The sequence below is a fragment of the Hemiscyllium ocellatum genome, chromosome 4 (assembly GCF_020745735.1).
Source record: "Hemiscyllium ocellatum isolate sHemOce1 chromosome 4, sHemOce1.pat.X.cur, whole genome shotgun sequence".
Taxonomy (NCBI): Eukaryota; Metazoa; Chordata; class Chondrichthyes; order Orectolobiformes; family Hemiscylliidae; genus Hemiscyllium; species Hemiscyllium ocellatum.
In genome coordinates, this window is record NC_083404.1 from 98,348,498 (window position 1) to 98,368,367 (window position 19,870).

Here is a 19,870-nt window from a genome sequence, read left to right on the forward strand (position 1 = left end):
TTTAAATCTCAAGTGATTAATCTGCTATGAAAACAAACACACTTCTATTCAGTAGTAGTCAGCTAATCCTTTAATAATCTCTAAACTATAATCAAACCACAAAATCTAAACTACCACAGTGGACATAACTGTAATTTTGAAGCCCAGCCAAGCATTTGTGCTGACATAACAACCTTTAGGACAGCATCAACAAATTCCTAATTCAAACTTTGGAACCGATGGTCAAGTTTTTCTTCAAACTACACCAGATGGCCTGTCAATCAGTCAAGCAGAAAGATTTCACTGATAGCTTAAGCATATTATTTTGCGAAGTTTAAGAGAAAGGGTTTTTTTTATTAAGAACAGTTCAGATTATGACACTGAAACAGACTATCTGCCCTTCAAATGTGCTCCCATCCGCTCTATCAATTTGCAATCTGACACTGCAGCTCAGAGTCCTTGGAACAGTCAAACTGCAGTCTGTTTGACTTCAGCACTGCTAAGTTCATGCTTTTCACCTGCATGCCTCAGCCAGCAAAAATTGGCTCAGTCAGAAATGGAAGCAGGGATTCCATAGCCAAGTTCCATCACCCTCCCCCAGCCTGAAATTTCCAAAAGGTCCACAGAGTCTTCCCATCGCTGCAGAAGTCCAGCCCCTAGCAGCTCAGTCTGATCATTACAGTGCCGTCTATAAATAAAACAACTTATGTTGTGACATATGCAGCATGTGGTATGCAGTCTCCTTTCCACTGATCACATTTTGATTCTGAAATGGAGAACTAGAGTCCTATGATTTTGATGCACTAATGATTCTAAATCTCTCTCTCACACGTGCACATCAAATCAAAATATTGAGGCACCTTTTCAAATGTTACATTCAAGTTCAGCAATCAGAAAACAGATGATTTATGTGCAAACTTCTATATACTCCAATGCATAGAACTTGTACCAAATACTCACCACTAAGCCAAGCACCAAGGTTCGCACTCTCTCCCCAATTTCCGGTGAAATATCATTGCCAAATTGTTGCAAGGTCGTTAGAAATCTCTTCAGCTTGCTGAGCTGTCGAGCACCACAGGCTGGTGGTAGCTGCTGATTTGCCAGTGAGGAAGAGGAAGAAGAGGAGGTTCCATTACTGAAGCCATTTGGAGGAGACGGTGCCCCATTCAAAGTAGTGGGCGAGTGACTGCTACCATTTGTTACTGTAACAAGAGGAATGAAAACAACATGTTAGACCTGTGCCCACTGCAAAACAGACTACTTCTTCCATATCAATAGCAAACAGATCCAAGTGCTTTAAAAGCAATAACCTTGCAAACAATGACAGTGAAAATTTTTCCCACCATACGTTAAACAGGTCAGCATCAACCGTGTGCTTTGTAACATGTTTTAGCTAAATTTACAGCATAGAAAAGGTTCTAGAGCAAGAAGAATTCTACTTCTTACATATGCTACCTACAACTGAATAAGCACAGGCTGAAATCTACTTTGCTTTTGCTGGGGAGGACACATTCAGCATGGAAACATCTGAAAATAGCATTGTCAGTCTAAAGTAAAACAGGTGTACAGATCCAATACTAGGCCAAGTATGAGGTTATATTTATCTAAACACCTGCCAGAAGAGCTCCAGTGAGACCGTCAGGGTTAAACCATTACAAGGACTGAAATAAATAAATAAATGCAACCCCAAAACTGGATCAGTAGTTAGTTCAGAAGAGTTTGAGCTGTTTAAATTGAATTTAGATTCTTGTCCTGGAAATGCTACTTAACAGTGCAGCAGCCTCCATCGAACTTACAGCTTGTGTACTCATGACCTGCACTGTAATTCTACCAGGTAGTTTCCTTCTGAACTTCATTTCCATCCCCTTCTCAACATCGTGCAATACTCTCTGTAATTTCTGGTATAGTGGCAAATAGAATAGCAATAATAAAGACTGGAATAGATAAACACATAGAAAATGAAATTGAAACACAATAATTTTCAATTACATGTCGTTGGTGTGAATGAGCTAGTTCGAGGTGCTCCTTGATTGGTCGGAGGAGGTGGCATTGTTGGTGGTGTCAACCTGGATTGTGTTTTTACATCTGCAGGAGAGTCTGGCATCGTGGAGTGCTTCTCAGTGCGATCTGCGGGAGCAAAAGAGGATTGGTATTATTCTCTTCTTCCTCTGGGCATCAGTTGCTCAAGAAACTGTGAAAACACCAATCCATTCTAAAAATGCAATTCTAGTGGCCAAAAGCAGTGATTTCATCTTTTAATCATTCCCTGATCAAAACAATTGTAAAAAGGCATGTTGCAGTTGGTGACACTTCATTAGTAGATTGGAGAGGTTGACAATTGGTTTTTGGCTCAAAAATATAAAGATGTTTCTTTAGTACAAAGCATAAAGCAAATTCAATTTCAAGAGCCTCTTGTACTCCAATATAACCAAGCATAGAAAGAAAAATAAGTAATAACAACAAAGATCCAGAAGATAAACACAAAAGAAAAATCTTACGTACAGGTAAGTCATTGGCAATCTGAATCAAATGTGTTGGAGACAACACCTAACGCATGCCAATTCTGTTTTAGCACAGAGGTTGCATGTGTTAACTAACTGTACAAGCAGCAATCTGGAAACTCGTAGCTCATGAACATTAAAAAGGGAGCATTATAGTTTCAAAGTCATGCTAATATAAAATGCAATGCCAGTTCCAAAATTAAAGTCAATTACTGACTGTGAGGTCGATGCCAACGGCCTACTGAATGCTGTATGACTATACTCAGAAATTTACTGCAGAAGATGTCTTATTTAGTCAGAGCTACTTTAACAAGTCATAATTAATTCTTAGACACTGGTTACATCAGTTTCAATGCAGTGCACCTTTTTAAAATCTGTTTTTGAAGAAGTTAAATTGAAAAATAATTTTCATTTGTTGATAGAAATCTATAATCTGAAACAGTTCACAAAAACTAAAAATACTTTAATGCTTTGCTTCTGGACAAATAATTAAAGGGCTAAGATTTTAAAAAGGACAAGCCCTGGAAATTCTTGGAACAAATAATGCATCGCGGTTATTTCCATCCTTTCCATTTCCTTTCCCAGTGTAATTATACATTTCAACTTTTCTTCACAAATTATTCCCCTCTATTTCACATTCCATTACATTTTTATTGCAGCCACTTTCCCTCTTGCTCTAACCTAGGCTTTTCCCATAACCAGAACTAAGCAATCTTTCTATTTTGCACTAGCAAGAATGTTGCTAGATAGGTGAGACTCAATTGTGGAAAGAATACAGAAGGTCTTGATTTTAAATCGATCCAAGTAAAGACTTATGGTATGATTAGAGTCCCTTGTCCTAGGAATTTTATTTCCAACAGTATTTCTTATCTATAATATCCGTTATCACATTTTTATATATAAAACACACTATTATATAACAGGGTGTTTGGAATCCTTGAACTATGACTGGACATAAATAGTTTATATGAAATATGGAGACCTCTCTCTAAATTCATTCAAGAATTTGCTTATGCATTGTATATTATCTATGAAATGTTATTTGATTGCTGTCATTTGCAGCAATTCCTTGCCACATTACTGCAAGCTAAAGTATCAAAATAGGACAATGTTCAGTCATATTCAAACCTGCAATACACATGCTGGACATTAAACTACTTTTAATATGAAAACATTTTTTAAAAATACACACTAAGTTTCTGAAAGCACACAGATTTGCAATTTCAAAACTTATCCAGACATTTACTTTTTCCAAAACTGTTAATTTTTTCTGCTAACATAGATGGTCAAACATATATAGAAAATATATTTAACTTCTGTCATTTCTTTATTCTGATGTCAGTTGCTTACAGTTATTCCTTAGAGACATTCCTATGTTCTAAAAGAGCATAAGTAAATTCATACTTGGGACCCAACAAGCTGGCCAGTATGATCCTATTTTACAGCCTTTGCTGCTCAACAGTGCGCCCTGCCTACTTTACCTCAAAAATCATATGGAAGAAATATTTTATATAGTTCTAAAGTCCAAGACTAACAACTACATACCACAGGTTACTAGAGAGTGAGAGCGAGTGTGAAAAAGAGAGACAGAGAGTGTGTGTGTGTGCGTGTGTGAGCGAGAGTGCGACAAAGAGAAAAAGAAAAAGAGAGATAGATAGCACAGGGAATTCAGGGTCTCCTAAATAAAAAGGAAAATATTCCGGACATGCTGGGACAGTGAGCTTGCCAGGGCTGGTTGGGAGATAACGGTGAGAACTGCTCGCCCATCTGGTTTCCATTCTGCTAACACTCATGCTGTACTGTTAAAAAAAGACTGTCCAGATAACCAACTCCAAAACACATGGGAGAGAAGCCTGTGGAATTAATCTGTTACTTATACAAGAGGCATATATCCCTCATGCTTAAATATCACAGCATTCTACAAGTACTGAAGCATAAACTGTAATTATAAATCTGAAATCATGTTACTTCTGTGTATCTCTACACTTTAGCACACACAATTAGTCCTAATACAGAACTTCCTTATGAAATCTTGAAAGCCATCCAAAATAGTCACCCAAGCATCTCCATCTGCAGCACAGCTCTGCTGAGGATTAAAACTGCCTCCCCAACCCAGCAGACACATGCTTCTACTGTGCTGACAGTTTGGTGTCAGCCAGAAGGTTTCATGCACAGCCAACCTGCCTGGATCAGATGGAGCCAGAGCCGAGAGGTCCTCCAAATTAAATGTAATGCCACCATCTGCAACTCATTCAGTGCTGTTTAGCGCAATCAATTCATGATGGAGATAATGTTGAAGTAATGGGCCAGTCCTAATCCATGTCCAAAAAAAATGCAAGCCTCTAGTAAAGTTAGTGACTTGATATAAACTCAGAAAATGTGGTTTGAGTATTTATAAATCAGTTCCATTTGTTCTGGATAGCATAATCATTCTGAATGATGATTCTTTTTTAGCAAAGCTATAGTTTAAGTGTACAAAATAATCTTTTCAGCTCACAATGGTAAAGGGTTTCTCCAATATTCGATTCAAAATTTAAAAGCATGGTCAAAGGAATGTTGATTTAACTTCCTTCGTGCTCTCTAGAAAAGAAACACTTACTTGAAGTGCACTTATTTTTCAAAGAAGATACCAGTCATAGCCTTTAATTTGAAAATAATTATGCATATGTCAAAGGCTGAAGAGAAACAAACAGTTGAGAGCAATAACATGAAATAAATTTTGTTTCAAGATGATGGCACATACAACTTGGGAGTCTAAATAATTTAAAAGCCAATTCAAAAGACAGGGACAAAAAGATAAAGCAATTTTGAGAGTTTGTTTTTAAAAATTGTTAAAAAGAGAAGCTGACTGAAAATGACTGCCAAATTCCTTTATCTAATAGCATCCAATCTGTGAAAATCCTCAATGTATGACACCATATAAAGCGAATGGAATTACTTCACTACACACACAGGCTGTATTAATTATTCAGTCCGTTTTAAAAGTGGGTGACTTAGGATCTGGTTTCCAGGGATTCTAGTGTTCAAATGTACAATGTGCACATCACTTTGCATCTCCAAAAGTGGACATTTACAGTTTGCGTGTTATAGGTTGAAATATTCATGGAATCTTGCAAACATTTGCTGAAATATTTCAGATTACCCACTCTCACTCCTACATATTTCTCTGAATTTAACAAGTAGCCTGATTGAACAAAGCGACAGTACATCTTAATTATAAAGGCAGAATACTGTAATGAAGGTTAATGTTTTGAAATGTTATCACTAACCAAGGAAGATAATTGGAAACATCCTCAATTGCAACCGAAACTTATGCTGAAATTTAAAACTAATATGTTGTGCCAGGACCAAATACCATGAACTGTGGTACTTTGGGTCTCTTCAATATGAATGCCTGGGAGTGCAGTGAAAATTCTGCTGTGAGCCAAAAAGCTTGGGCTGATGGTTCTGTAACCAATGCTGAATGTATCTGCACTTGTGACCCAACCCCTTAACTCAAGCTGTTTGATAGTAATTATCTCTATAATTAGAGGTTGGATAGGAGAATTGGTTTACGATTCTAATAAGCCACTGGTAAGTTTGATTACAATCCAACTTGTGTGTTTACATAAATAAGTAGATCCACCACTGCAGCAGATGCATGGGGTGCACGTCTCTTGTGGTGTGCACAGAAAAAAAAATCTCGTCCTGTAGAACACAGGTGGAACATGCAAGACACGATCATCAAGATTCAAAGGCAGCCTTGGGAAGGAGAGCTCACTTGATATGCAGGGGATGATTTCTCGCCTTGAATACATTATGAACTTGCAGCACGCTAATATGCCATGCAATCATAAGCACCAGATGGAACAGTGTGCAGTACATGTCCCATCAAACCTCTGCTTGTCAGGAAGATGTATTAGTGTCCCTGCACTGTTTTTTTTTCTGCAATCCCCCAGTTGTCCCCTTAGATTTTTCACATTTCTTAGCATTCGGTTCCTCAATCCCTCAAGAGCACGTCCCTGGGGTTGCCTCATCTGTACCAGGTGGTTCCAAAAGTAGTTTTATTCCATTATATTAAATAAGGTGAGGGCTGTGGGACTGCAGCAGGCTATCTGCACAGTGCCTGCGGGAGAGCTACCAATTGCTGTAGCACAAAAGCTTGCTCAGATATTGTTTTATAGACAAGGTCAAAGGCCTTTTCATTTAAATCCGAAGAAAATGGTGGTAGCATTCTCTTTCTAAGACTATTCTGGTAAGTGTATTTTAGAAACATGAACAAAATTAACCATTCTTATAGAGCTCTGTGCAGTTTTAAAATCAATTTAGAGAGGGATGCCATTACAGTACTGAAATATATTCCCTATTTATTTGTTACACCGCACTTTGCATTAATCAACCTGATTTTTTTCTTAGAACCAGCATGAAAGCAGTAGTCAGTACATTAGCCTTTGACTAGCAATTTTTAAGCAGTCATCAGTGAATTTCTGTGACTATCCCCATCTACAGACAGCCACGTCCAGTATTGAAATACTGAAACATAAAATGAAAAGCACAAAACCACAAGGCAATACTTAGAGAGAAAGCAAAAAAATGTCTGCTTTAAATTTTTTTTAAACTAAACATAAACACAAATTTAATCCTCAGATGGGGATTCTGTGCAGGTCATTTTCTTTTTCTTTAAATTTCTCAGAATATTTCCTTAAATGCTTCAAAACAAAATCTTTCATGTTCAATACTCTTTGCCCAGCTTAGGATGCTGCTTGTCTAGAGAAGCCATATGTGATCTACATGAATCTGGTAGACGACTCTTCAGGATGGTTCTACTGTTGGAACAAAGCTACCACGGCATATGAGGTCTCTGGACCCATAATATGAAAATCATTTGGTTCATTAGATTAGTCAGCCTGTTATAAACAAATGGCTAATGTTTTAGTTTGTGTTTCAGGGTGACTGGTATTATTCAAGTACTTTATGTTAAAAGAAATTATACAAAATCAATCCTTAAATCATTAGCAAGAACTTGAGACAACCTCTAAACTATCAGATTGAACCATAACTAACCTTATGTGAAAGCATTTTTACAGAATTAAGACCAAGAAAAGAATCGGACTTCTGTCATCTTTGAGAAATACTGAACAATCTGACATGCCCTCCAGAAAACAGACTGGACACCTCACAGAACAAAGCATGACCAGCTGCTTATAGGTAATGGTCAAAGCACAATAAATATTTCAAGTTAGCAGGAAAATAAAGAATGTTTGCAGATTTGAACAAGTCTTCATTGACGTTAAATTCCAAAGATGCAACAAATTGCTCATTTTCAGGATGTCACAATTGTACCAAATAGATAGAAATTTACATTAAAATAAAGCTTCTTCTCCAAATATAGTGCAGGTACGTCTTTTATACTTATTAAAAAAAGACTGGCGGCAGAAAGGCTGTTTATTTCTATTGGGACTTGCTCAGTGCTGTCTGCAAGTGTTTTGAAAATATCACATGACATAGCCATGTGTTAAAAATTACAGCCAGTTAAGTTCTCTGCTAAGAAAAATATGTGGACAATTTATGAAATGCGCCCCAGGATGGAGATGTCCTAAGTAGAACCAGATTCTGAAAACAGAACCAATTTTTGAAATGTAAAGAAAATGAGCTGTAGCCACATCTGGACAGCAGAAGTTAAGAGGGTGGTCTGACCTAATGCCAGGCCATTTCTAACAGAACAGTATCATTTTGTACTACAATGACCATGATCACTGATGGTCTTTCACGGAAATGACCCTGAGCAATGCCAGATGCATTAATGGTGCTGTATTTATAAGCCTGCATCTGTTCTTTGGAAGTACTGTACAGGGTTCACAAGATTTGCTTTGTGAAATTGTACACTATAGTAGCCTCTCACTTGAATACTCTCCTCCATACACAACAGCCTGACACAACACACAGACACAACACAGTTTACTGCTTGCATATTTATGAGCAAAGCATATCTAAATCCACACTTGAGCATATCTCAAACTGAAATACATACCAATACATAAAACCAAAATATAGTAATATGACTCCCAAAGGCAGAGCTCCACACAAATACTTGTTTACACCAACAGAATTTTATATTTGTCTTGCATTTAAAGTGTTGGCAGAAACACACATTATAGGACAATAGGGCCAAATGAAAGCCAAGTTAATGCAGGCAATGTGGATTTTTAACATTTTTAATAGAATGTTAGCTTATTCACTTTTCTGTATTCACTGCAGTTATCTTTGTTAAATGGTTTCCTTGTGTTTTTGCTGCTTGCCAGTTAACTTCTTGCATTCTGTGCTACTGCTAATAATGATAGCCAGAGATTTTGTTTTAACACCAAAATATGGAAAAAGAACATTTCAGCATGCTTATGGTTATTTTGTTGTCAACTCATAGCATTGAATATGCCGGGCTGTTGGTTAGAAGTTGTGACATTCAAAAAAAAAACTGAAAATGCACAATTACATTAAAGTCTAATTTTAAAAAGGCTCCTGATTTATCCAAAATAGCATTGAGAGAAGTTCCTCAGTTGAACACAGAGTCACTGAGTTCTCTTGCCCATTTAAGCTTTAACTACTCAATTCTTGCTAAAAAGAGGGTTAGAAATTAACTGTTATGATCTTACTAGTCCTATTCTGAATGATAAAGGAATGCAAGTACATCACGAGGGGCAGGTTGTGAAGACCATTCTAACAGACTATAGTACAGATGGGTGTCAAGAAAAATAGCCAAGTGTCAGATTTGCTCAAGTAGATTAAATCCTGCACATGCTTGTGGTTGCACACATCTGTTATTTGCATTTTAGGCACCACATTACAAAGGCTGACAGTATAGTACAGCACACTGGCTTTCACATATCACCAGGAAAACAATACAGTACATGAAAACATCTTCTTCAGGTGCGTAGCTGTGGCCTGAAACAAATTAACAAAAAAAAAGGTGCTGGAAACAAGTAAGACCCGCCAAGTAACAGGAGAGATATAACGTTAGTTTCATTAGCTCTGGTAAAATAGACCAAAAAAAATGTTTTGTTGGTTATCTAAGACCATACAACAACTCCCTAAGAAAAACCTTCAGCAACTGGCAATACCTACACAGCAGTACAAGCAAGCATATACAATTTCAAAACACCATCTGTAATGTGTACTCTCCTTTAAACTGCAACCACTTCTGGACATCTAACCAAATAATCTGGAAACAGACAGCTGTGCACTTTCAGGCTCTCCTGATACATATTTTATCTTAAGATAATATAAAACTATCAGTCACATGGTTTAACAGATAATACACATTGCGTGACTAATAAAATGTGACACGTTGCATACAAAACAAGACTCTATCATCAAGTCAATAAATGGTTATAATTTCACTTCCATCTTGACAGTAACTAAAATAAAATATCCTGTCAACGTTAAATATGATGGGTGAACAGGCCACCTCCACAAGACTCACCTGGCATTACTGAATGAGCTACACACTTTTACTCTCCTTAAAAAAAAAAGCAAAACTGAAGGCAGGAGACCTACAGTCTCCTGCTCTGGAATGATCAGAAAAAAAAACAGACAGCCATAAGGCTTGCTGCGGCATCCTACCTAGAGGCAGGAAACTGGGTGCGTGCTTTTGCCAGGCAGAGACAGATGGAGAGCTGACACTCCGAATTGTACTTGGAGCAGAAATGTGAATGATGACAGGAGCACATGTGGCCTTGAACCAAGCCCAATCTCTTCAGGCAGAACAATGACATGGATGTATGCACAAATTATCTCTGCCCGAGACCCTCATCTGACTTCTTTTACTGTACCTTTCTTACTAGGTCCAACGCAGGGGAGGGCAAGGAAGACGTCAGACACAGGGATATATTGCTGTGAAGTCTTCAGATAAGCTGTGTCGTTCCTTACAGAAACCGAAATGTAAACCTTTCCTTCTTTGATTTGTTTGTCCTCACTCTTAGCAATCCTTCCACTACGCTGCTTGTAGCATTCCTTCTGCCTTCCTTACAGCATATGATTCACATGTGTCTGAATGCAGATCCCCCAGCAATCAGCCTCTGTCAGTGCAAATGCATTTTTTCCCTGTAGCCGCCTTAAACCGCTGATGAAATCCATGTGGGAACACAGGAAAAACTGACCTTTTTTGAGAGCTATGAATATGCTCTGTTCACATATGGATCAATCCATGGCTCTCTGACAACTGATGTCAGTTAACAAACACTCACAGCAGTGCAGCAGCCAATAAGCTGTTTCCTAATGTAATGCAGCTCTTTAAGGAAAAAAAATCCAGTGTTGTCAGGAGCACCTCAAAGGGTTATGAACAGCAATAATTGTCAGCTCTTCTACAACAGACACCAGCTATCAAAGGATTATACCACAGACATGCATTTTAGACCACAAACAATTTCACTTTTTTTTTGTCTTTTTTTTCTTGAAACAGCTCTTCTAAATGCCAGGACCATATCCTCACAACAGTAATTGCGGCTTCAAATTGATCCACATTAACATGAACCAATTCCTGAGGGATTCTCACCTAGTGGTCTATCAATGAAAGGAATGACAAGACAAGGATGCTTGTGCATCGGATACTCCTCTAGTGTTTTCTGTAACCGTCATCTGGATAAGGCCTTTATCTTTGGGTTATTTAATTACAGAAAAAGGTACCACACATGTGGCAGCCTCCCCGAGTATGGTTTAACCCAAGTGGCTACAGTTTGCAATCAATGCAACTCACTGCACTTCAACTATTCTTGGTATTAATCGCAGGAAAATCAGTGACTAAAATGTGAACCTAATTTTCTGGCACCCACAAACTGAAGCAGCAATCTTAAATATTGACAAATCAAGCTCAGGTCCCCAGATGCAAACATTTTCATTCAAGGTACTATCAAAGGATTACAAGATGCAGCACAAGTCGTGAATATAATTCTAAACTTTGTTTTTTTTAAAAAAAGCAAATGTTTGCAACTAAAATATTTCAACTTCAACTTCCAGTACTGATAATAGTTTTAGCTACCCTAATCAAAAGTATATTATGACTGGTTAAGAAAAAAACCATAAGCAATGGTTTAATCAGCCAATTAAATAACACAAACAATTAAACATTGAGCTAAACAGAAATTATTAAAAATGTTGAAACAACTAGCTGTTAATTCAAATTTTAGCAATGTAATTAAAAGTAAAAAATCAAAAATTTTAGATGGAACATCAAATAGCTAAATCTGAAAAAAAATTAAAACAATAAACCTGTTTAGAGAAAGCAAGAAACCTTACAACATATTTCACACGATCACAGTTCAGTAACAATACACTAACTATATCAAGACTTTTCCCCAGGTTAGCTCAACTTTAGCTATCTACTGGCCACTAAATCTGATACACTGTGAATTCATGACTTCACACAGGAGGTATTAAGTGAGTTAATTCTAAAGAACTGAAACCTCATTGACACAAATTGAAAGCAACCAAAGTTTTCTACCCCATCTGCTCCCTGCTTCCCATTAAGCTTTCATAATGGAATTAATAGTTTCATATATTCAAACCACCAAATAAAAGGACTCATTTAAGTTAGGCTACATTAACAAAAGAGGAAAGAAAATAATAATAAAAAGCCAAAATGAATTCAAATAAAGCATTTTACTCTAAGAGTTTGCTTTAACAAAGTTGAATGAAGCCTTTTCTGACTTTTGTGCAAGACTTGATAAACTGAATAACATAGCAGTCAATGATCAGCCAATGATCAATTGATGAATGGTTATTAAGATCCCCTCATCTCATGGTAGGTCTTTCTACAAAAGCCACACCAGCTTGGAGGGCGGATTCACCAATGTACAAATTTCCCTGCTTGCTTGTTTCCCTTTCATTCTCGGACCACTGGCCATCAATTGGGCTGACATATTGGAAAATAATCTTTTATGGCCAAATGGTAGTGAACAGAAATGAAAGCATTAGCATGCTTTGAAATTCAAATCTCCCATTTTGACTCTAAAGAGCCTGATTTTCCACACAGCTGGAAGCTATTAGTGTTTTCTTAAAGCCTCCTGCTGGCAAGGCTGACCCACCCATGTGAAATCTGTCAGGGAAGGACAACTCTTAGGCTTCTTCATAACTAGGCCAAGAGTGTTGTTCAGTTTCCTATGCTCCTACAGTACCACAGCTGAAGAGCTTAGCTACAAGCTTAATCACCTTGCTCTCCCCTCCCCCACCACATCCTTATTATCTGACTGATGACGAGTTAGCTCTGTTGAAATGCAAGGGTAATAGTTTATGCTTCAGTGAAGTTTCCCTCCTCTGCAGTAAAGACAAAAAACCCATAGGGCTGTAGTGTACTGGGTGCCATCTGGACTACTTTCTCTGAAAGTTACCCCATAGCACACATAAGGTAAAAACTTCCAAAGCTTTCCCTTATTCTATTGATCTATTTGTGGCAAACAATTCAGTTTTGTTTAAAAAAATGATTGATTACACTGAGATTGAATGTGTTGTGGATCACTTTCATAAATATGGGTTAAAAAGAATCAGCAAGTCTTACCAGTCATGTGTTTATTTCCTCTTGTAACTAAAAACTTATCAAAAGTCCATCTCACAATGAGTGTAACACAGCATCAACAAAAATCAATTAACTCTTCAATTAGTTTGAAAGTTAAAGTCACACATTGGTGGCTGAAAACCTTAAAATATGGTGGAAAGAAATGAAGACTATGGTATTTTAAACACAACAACAAATTTTAGTGAAGCATTTCACAAGAAATCCTGAAGAGCCAACTTAGGCAGTCTAACCGCAGAAAGACAAAACCACTAGATGGAGCTGGTAATACAGCACAACAGACAAATCATGTTTGCATCAGCTGTTCAGGGGGCTATAGGTATTACGACTAAAAAAATGACGAGGAGGCTCATTATCTCTTCATATCTGTAAAACCTTTGCTTTTTTACAGGTAGCCACAGCTTTTACTTTATGGTTCCAAGCCTATTAAATAGAAAGTATTTTTATTCCTTTCACACAATATGGCAAGAAATGAAAATATATATATAAAAATGTGCACAAGTTCAAATTCAAATGAACCAAAAACAAAATACACAGCCAAATGCTTTTCATTCTTATTCCTCTTCATTTTTTTTCTTGTAAATCCTATCTCTGAATTCAGTCTCTGCAAAATTGACAGTGTAGTTAAACAAATTTGGCAATGGTTTTATTTAGTTATCTTTTCATGCATTATCACAAACAGTAGACAGGGCAAATTCCAACCTCGGATGCAAGGAGGAACAGAGGGAGCAATGAGCCAATTCTTTTGTCCACAACAACAGGCATCTGTCAATGCTGAAGGGGCTGGGAGAGAGCATTACTCGCAGGAACCCGAATTCCTGACCAAACCCTCTTCCACACAATGAATCCTGAATGAAAGGAACCCAGGCCAGGCAGAGATAGCATGCTGTCAGGAACCAGCCCTGACGTTTGTGAACGGACAGGACTGGCTTGCAGGATGTCAGAGCAACAAACTGCAATCCAAGATACAGAATTTTCACACACTTGTTACTGGATGTTTTGCTCTTCAGGTTGTTAAACACGGAAGCAGGAATGTTGTATATGGGTCTGACCCATGCTATGGCTCCACAGAAACTCAGCTCTGCTTCCGCTAAAACTTGCTGGAGCATCAATAATAAAAGTATGTTTTCTTTTCCTCTGAACCACCCATACATTATAGCTTTGTATAAACCACAAATGTACTTATCTGCTATACTTTAATACATTCTTTTAAAAATCTTATATTTTAAGTCAAAAATATTAACATGACTTTCCAAATAAAAACAAAACTCGTTCAACAGCATTAATTTTGATATTTATGAAAACAAACACTTTTAGAGACCCATAGAAGTGTCTTAAAACTGTCTGGTTTGGAAAATATCTCGCTTTAAGAGACAGTATTCTTTCGTTCAAACAGTCATAAATCAGATTCATGAAACAAGCTTTCTACAGTTTTCCCAGCCTTTACTAAGAAACCTTGAAAGTAAGATATTTTTTGCAGCATAGAGTTATGATAAATATATTGAAGCATTTTAAACTGAAAATAACTGACTTCTACAATTCTAATGGATCTCAAAATATTTTTTAAAAGTCATACTATACCACAATGAAGCATAATCCATGTCAAAAAAAATTGCTATACTGTGGACTTGGTGTTTCTATTAATACAGTCAAAACGGTCATGAGAAAGGGATCGGAAGATGTGCCATATGGGGAAGTTAGGGGCATTATTGAAAATTGCTGCTCAGTATTTGGTAATTTAAAACATCGTGAGTTCTTTTCTGTGGCGTGAAGGCAAAGGGGAGAGGAAGCACATGGGCAGAAGAGTAAGAAACATAGAAATATTGAAAACAGAAGCAAAGATAGGCCATTAAACCTTTCAATTCATTCACTCTGATCACAGCTGATCACGTAACTCAGTTCGCTATTTCTACTTTCTCCCTTTGATCTCTTTATCACTAAGAACCATATCTATCTCTTTCTTGAAAACATTCAATATTTTGGTCTCAATCGCTTTTTGTAGTGCAGAATTCCATGGGGACACCACACAGTGAAGTAATTTCTCCTCAACTCAATCCTAAAAAACCTATCCCGTATCCTTAAACTGTAACCCCTGGTTATGGACTTCCTGTCATTAAGAATATTCTTCATGCATTTACATAGTCTAGTCCTGTTGAAATTTAAAGGTTTCTTTGAGATTCCCCCTCATTTTTCTAAATTCCAGTGAATATTGTCCTCATTGATCCAGTCTCTCTTCATACATCAGTGCTGCCATTTCATGAATCGGTCTTGTAAACCCTCATTGCAATCTGTCAATAGCCAGAACATCCTTCTTTATATTAAGGAGCTCAATACTGCACACAGTATTCCAAGAGTGGTCTCACAAAAGCCTTGCATAATTGCAGCAAGATATCCCAGCTTCAGTACTCAAATCTTCTCACCATAAAGTCCTATTTGCTTTCTTCACTGTTCACTGCACTCTGTGACTGGTGCGTAAAGGCACCCAAGTGTCACTGCATCCCCCCCATACCCAAACTATCCCGTTCAGATAATAAACTGCCTTCCTGTTTTTGCAACCAAAGTGGATCACCTCAATTATCCACATGATACATCATCTGCCATGCATCTGCCCACTCACTCAACTCATCCAAAACACAACTAAAGCGTCTTTACATGCTCCTCATAGCTCAGCCTCTCACACAACTTTGTCTCATCTGCAAACATGGAGATATTACATTCTATTTCTTCATTTAAATCATTAATATGTGTTGTGAATAGCTGGGGTCCTGGACTGATCCCTTCAGTACCTAACTAGTCACTGGGTGCCGCCCAGAAAAATACCCAATTATTCCTACACTTGCTTTCCTGTCTGCCAAGCAGTTCTCTATCCATGAAAGTACACTTTTCCCAATACCATGTGCTTTAAATTTTACGTGCTAATGTCTTATGCGGGACCTTATTGGAAGCGTTCTGAAAGTTTAATAAACCACATCCACTGGCTTTATCAACTCTATGTTATATCCTCAAAGAATTCCAGTCAAATTATTAAGTATGGTTTCCCTTTCATTTAAGTGTTCTGTTCTTAAAACTTTTACAATAATCTCTAACATTTCTCCCATTACTAATTTCAGACTAATGGGTCTATATTCCACTGTTTACTCTCTACCTCCTTTTTCTTTTAAATAGTGGAGTTACATCAGCAAACTTCAACACATAGGAACTGTTCCAGATTGTATAAAACCTTCAAAGATGACCACGAATGCATCACTATTTCTCGGGTCATTTTCATAAGTACTCTAGGATGTACTTTTGACGTAATCTGGGACATAATCTACTGGGCCCCGGGGAGTTAGCAGCCTTTAATCCTATCAATTTCTCCAACATCATTTCCTTCAGTTTCTCATGTGTGAAAACAGAACCAAACCATGTACTTAATTGAACTGCTATGTCCTTCTTCCCCATTACAACTTCCCGTTTCTGACTGTAAGGGGCCTACATTTCTCTCAACTAATCTTTTTTTTGGATACCATGGAAACTTTTACAGTTTCCACATTCCCCATAAGCTTACTCACAAACTCTTATTTCCCCCACTTAAATCAATCCCTTTGTCCTTCTTTACTGAAATCTAAACTGCTCCCTCTTCTCAGGTCTGCTGCTCTTTTTGGCCAATTTGTACATCCCTTCCTTGGATCTAATACTATCCCTAACTTCCCTTGTTAGCCATAGTCGAGCCACTAGTTTTATTTTTGTATCAGTCAAGGCAAAATTGATTAGTTCAGAGTGTCAATGAATGAACAGATAATGTAAACTACAACCCTAAAACAACTCTGTGACGATAGAAGCATCACGTTTTAGGAATGAACCACTTTATTCCATTTTAAAAAGGAGGTTGCAAATCAAAAAGACCTGCTCTTCAATGATATGACTTAAATATGTAGGGTCACATTAAAAAGGTGGGATGTGGGACTAACAGAGTTGCTCTTGGCTGAGGTTACCTGGGGAAAATGAGTTGGAATGCCCTTCTTCTGAGTTATAACCCTTCTATCATTCTATAATTCTGTACATAGTCTTGCTATTGCTCCTCTCAACTAATATCAAAAATATTCATCGTTACAGTTTAATATGCTGGATGCCAAACAATGCTTGCAACTAAGCAGAAAATGTTTCCATGAATATACAATTATTCTCAGGGTGAAGTTCAATCAATCAATCAATCTTTGCAAGTTTGGTTAAAGCAAATAATACAAATAAAACTCTAAAGGCATTTCCAATACCGCAGTTTCTCTGGGTTCTACCTATGTAAATTTACTGAAGGCCACTGAATGATACGAGTACAAATAAACAATGGAATGTACATCACTGATTAAAACTAGTTGGAAAGCTATTTGGTGCAGCCCAGCTATGGTCATCGCTATTATGACCAAATCTTCCATCCCTTCAAAACATTTGACTGATGAAAACTGTAGGTAAAGTCAGTTAAAATTGGCTCAGAAACATGATTAAATTTGCATCTGTAATAGGCAGACTCAGCCTATCTTCCCCATTCTGAATTCATGTCAAAATACAAAGCGTTGAAAACATCAACCGTCATCATCATCAGCAATCACAAGCTAATGATTGTGATTGGCCATCTAGGAAATTCTGTCTTAACAGCTGTGGATTCTGCTGGACCTAGAGTGGCTCATGTGCCACATCTCCAATCCACAAATTGGCAGGGAATGGCCTCAGGAATGCTGGTATTCTTTCCTCAGGTTCCTTTTCTGTACTTCCTCTTGGCAATAGATATTCTCAAAGAATTGGAACTCTTCATATTGTAGATTCTCCCAAGTTAGATTGTCCCAAGCTTGGGTCTCCCATGCATTGACATTTCTGTTGCATTGCTTGAGGAAAGCCTTCAGTGAATCTTTGAAATGTTTCCGCTGCATTCTGCTTGTTCCGGTGCCTTCCCTCAACTGGGTGAAGAGGATTTGCTTTAGCAGTTGGAACTGAGGCATCCTAAGCACATGGCTGGCCCAGCGGAGTTGGTTTCATATATGAAACCTCCTATATGAAGATCACAGCCTTGATGCTTGTTTTAGGAGTGCTAATGTGCATATACCTGTTCTCCCACTGATACAGAGTGTTTGTCTATTTGATGGTACAGAGTCCATTTTTCTGAACCATATCAAATGGTCAGAAGAATAACTAGCTTTACACAAGGATCTTGGTATCAGCATAGTAGTCATGGTTAATCGAGACCTTCATCCTGAGGTATCTGAAGGCAGTGCTCATGCATTGGATGCAATGTTGAATCGCTGCATCAATGTCTATGTACATAGTGGAAACCTTCCACATTTGGGAAGATTTCTCTGATGATTTTAATTGAGGGATAGACCAGAACTTGCCATGTGATAGTTTGATAAAGGACTTGAGTCGTCCTGAGATGGAGGCTGAGGCCAGTTTCTCAATAATGCTTCTGTGAAGACATTACGTGAGACTTGAAGATTCTCTTTCAAAACATTGCAGATGACACTGTCAACTACATATTCAAATTCTACAAGTCAAGTCAATGGCATTTTCTTTTTGGACTTCAATCAGATGAGGTTGAAACAGTTTACATTCAACCTGTAGACAATGTCCAGACCATTGAGAAACTTGTTAACCCCCTTTGTCCACATTTGGACCAAGCTTGTATTGAGCTTTGGAACTGAGACCCTGACAGAAACCAGACTGAGCACTGGTGAGCAGGTTATTGTTGAGTTATTACCATTTAAGAGCACCATTGCTGACACCTCCCATCATGTTGTTGATGATTGAGAGAACATCAATGAGCCTGTAATTGGCCAGACTAGATTTGTCCTGCATTTTATGAACACGGCAATTTTACACACTGTAGGGGTTCCATTCTTCCAGACTTCCACTGGCTCAACCTTTGGGTTTAAAGATCCGACAAACATCTAAAGGTTGGACGTTGATTTAAAGCTTTGTTCACTGAGCTCTCAATTCTTAAAAAAAAACAATTGTTTGATACAAGATCGAGACAAGATAACGGGGCTGGTGGGCTAACTTGTTTTTAAAGTGAATTGCTGGCAGATCACTTCAGACAATGTTCAGCAACTTCCACAACAGACTTTGGCATACTTCAAAACTACATTACTGTAGAAGGAATGAATAATTGCTAAATTGACTTTTTAAACTTTATTTCTTTATTTTTCCACTTTTATACTAAGACAACTGTAGTGCGGAACATTTTAACTTATATCTTTATTTTTCTACTTCTATAACTAAGACTTCGCACCTCAGTATTTCATACCTAAGATAATGCCATTTATGGCCATGACTTGAAGATGCCAGTGTTGGACTGGGGTTTACAAAATTAAAATCACACAACACCAGGTTATAGTCCAACAGGTTTAATTGGAAGCGCGCTAGCTTTCGGAGCATCGCTCCTTCAAGGAGCGGTGCTCCAAAAGCTAGTGTGCTTCCAATGAAACCTGTTGGACTATAACCTGGTATTGTGTGATTTTTAACCATGTGTGGCGACACTGTAAACGTTTCACTGTACTCTTGTATCCTGTACTTAAGTACACATGACAATAAAATCTGAACCTAAATCTACCCGACGTAGATAATAGTAATTTAAGTAAAAGCAGCCATTTGGCCCATCAGGCCTTTGTTAGTGTCAGCTAAAGACTTACCTATCCATATCCTGTATACTTTAAAATTCTTTTTGATAACTAATTCAATTTGAAATTATATCCTTTAATAGGTATTATATAATAAAGTATTCCAAACCAAATTTCAATTATTTTTTTCTATTTGTTCCACCACATCATCTTTACTGTCAGTAAAAGAAAACTAGGACAAGATTAACAGCTCATTTGAATACAAG

General features: G+C 37.6%; 1 protein-coding gene across 7 annotated transcripts in view; it reads right to left on the minus strand.

Annotated features, from left to right (window-relative positions):
• runx1t1 (RUNX1 partner transcriptional co-repressor 1) overlaps positions 1 to 19,870 on the minus strand; it is a 115,552-nt gene that overhangs the window by 74,596 nt on the left and 21,086 nt on the right. For 5 of the 7 annotated variants that reach the window (XM_060823651.1, XM_060823650.1, XM_060823652.1 and 2 more), the window contains exons 2-3: positions 1,969 to 2,106; positions 940 to 1,181 (exon numbers count right to left, since the gene is read on the minus strand). In XM_060823651.1, coding sequence (XP_060679634.1) covers positions 940 to 1,181; positions 1,969 to 2,083 — 357 coding nt within the window. In that variant the 5' untranslated portion in view covers positions 2,084 to 2,106. Of the gene's footprint in view, positions 1 to 939; positions 1,182 to 1,289; positions 1,411 to 1,968; positions 2,107 to 10,285; positions 10,435 to 19,870 lie in introns of those variants that run through there. The other 2 variants (XM_060823654.1, XM_060823653.1) reach the window with 2 other exon arrangements.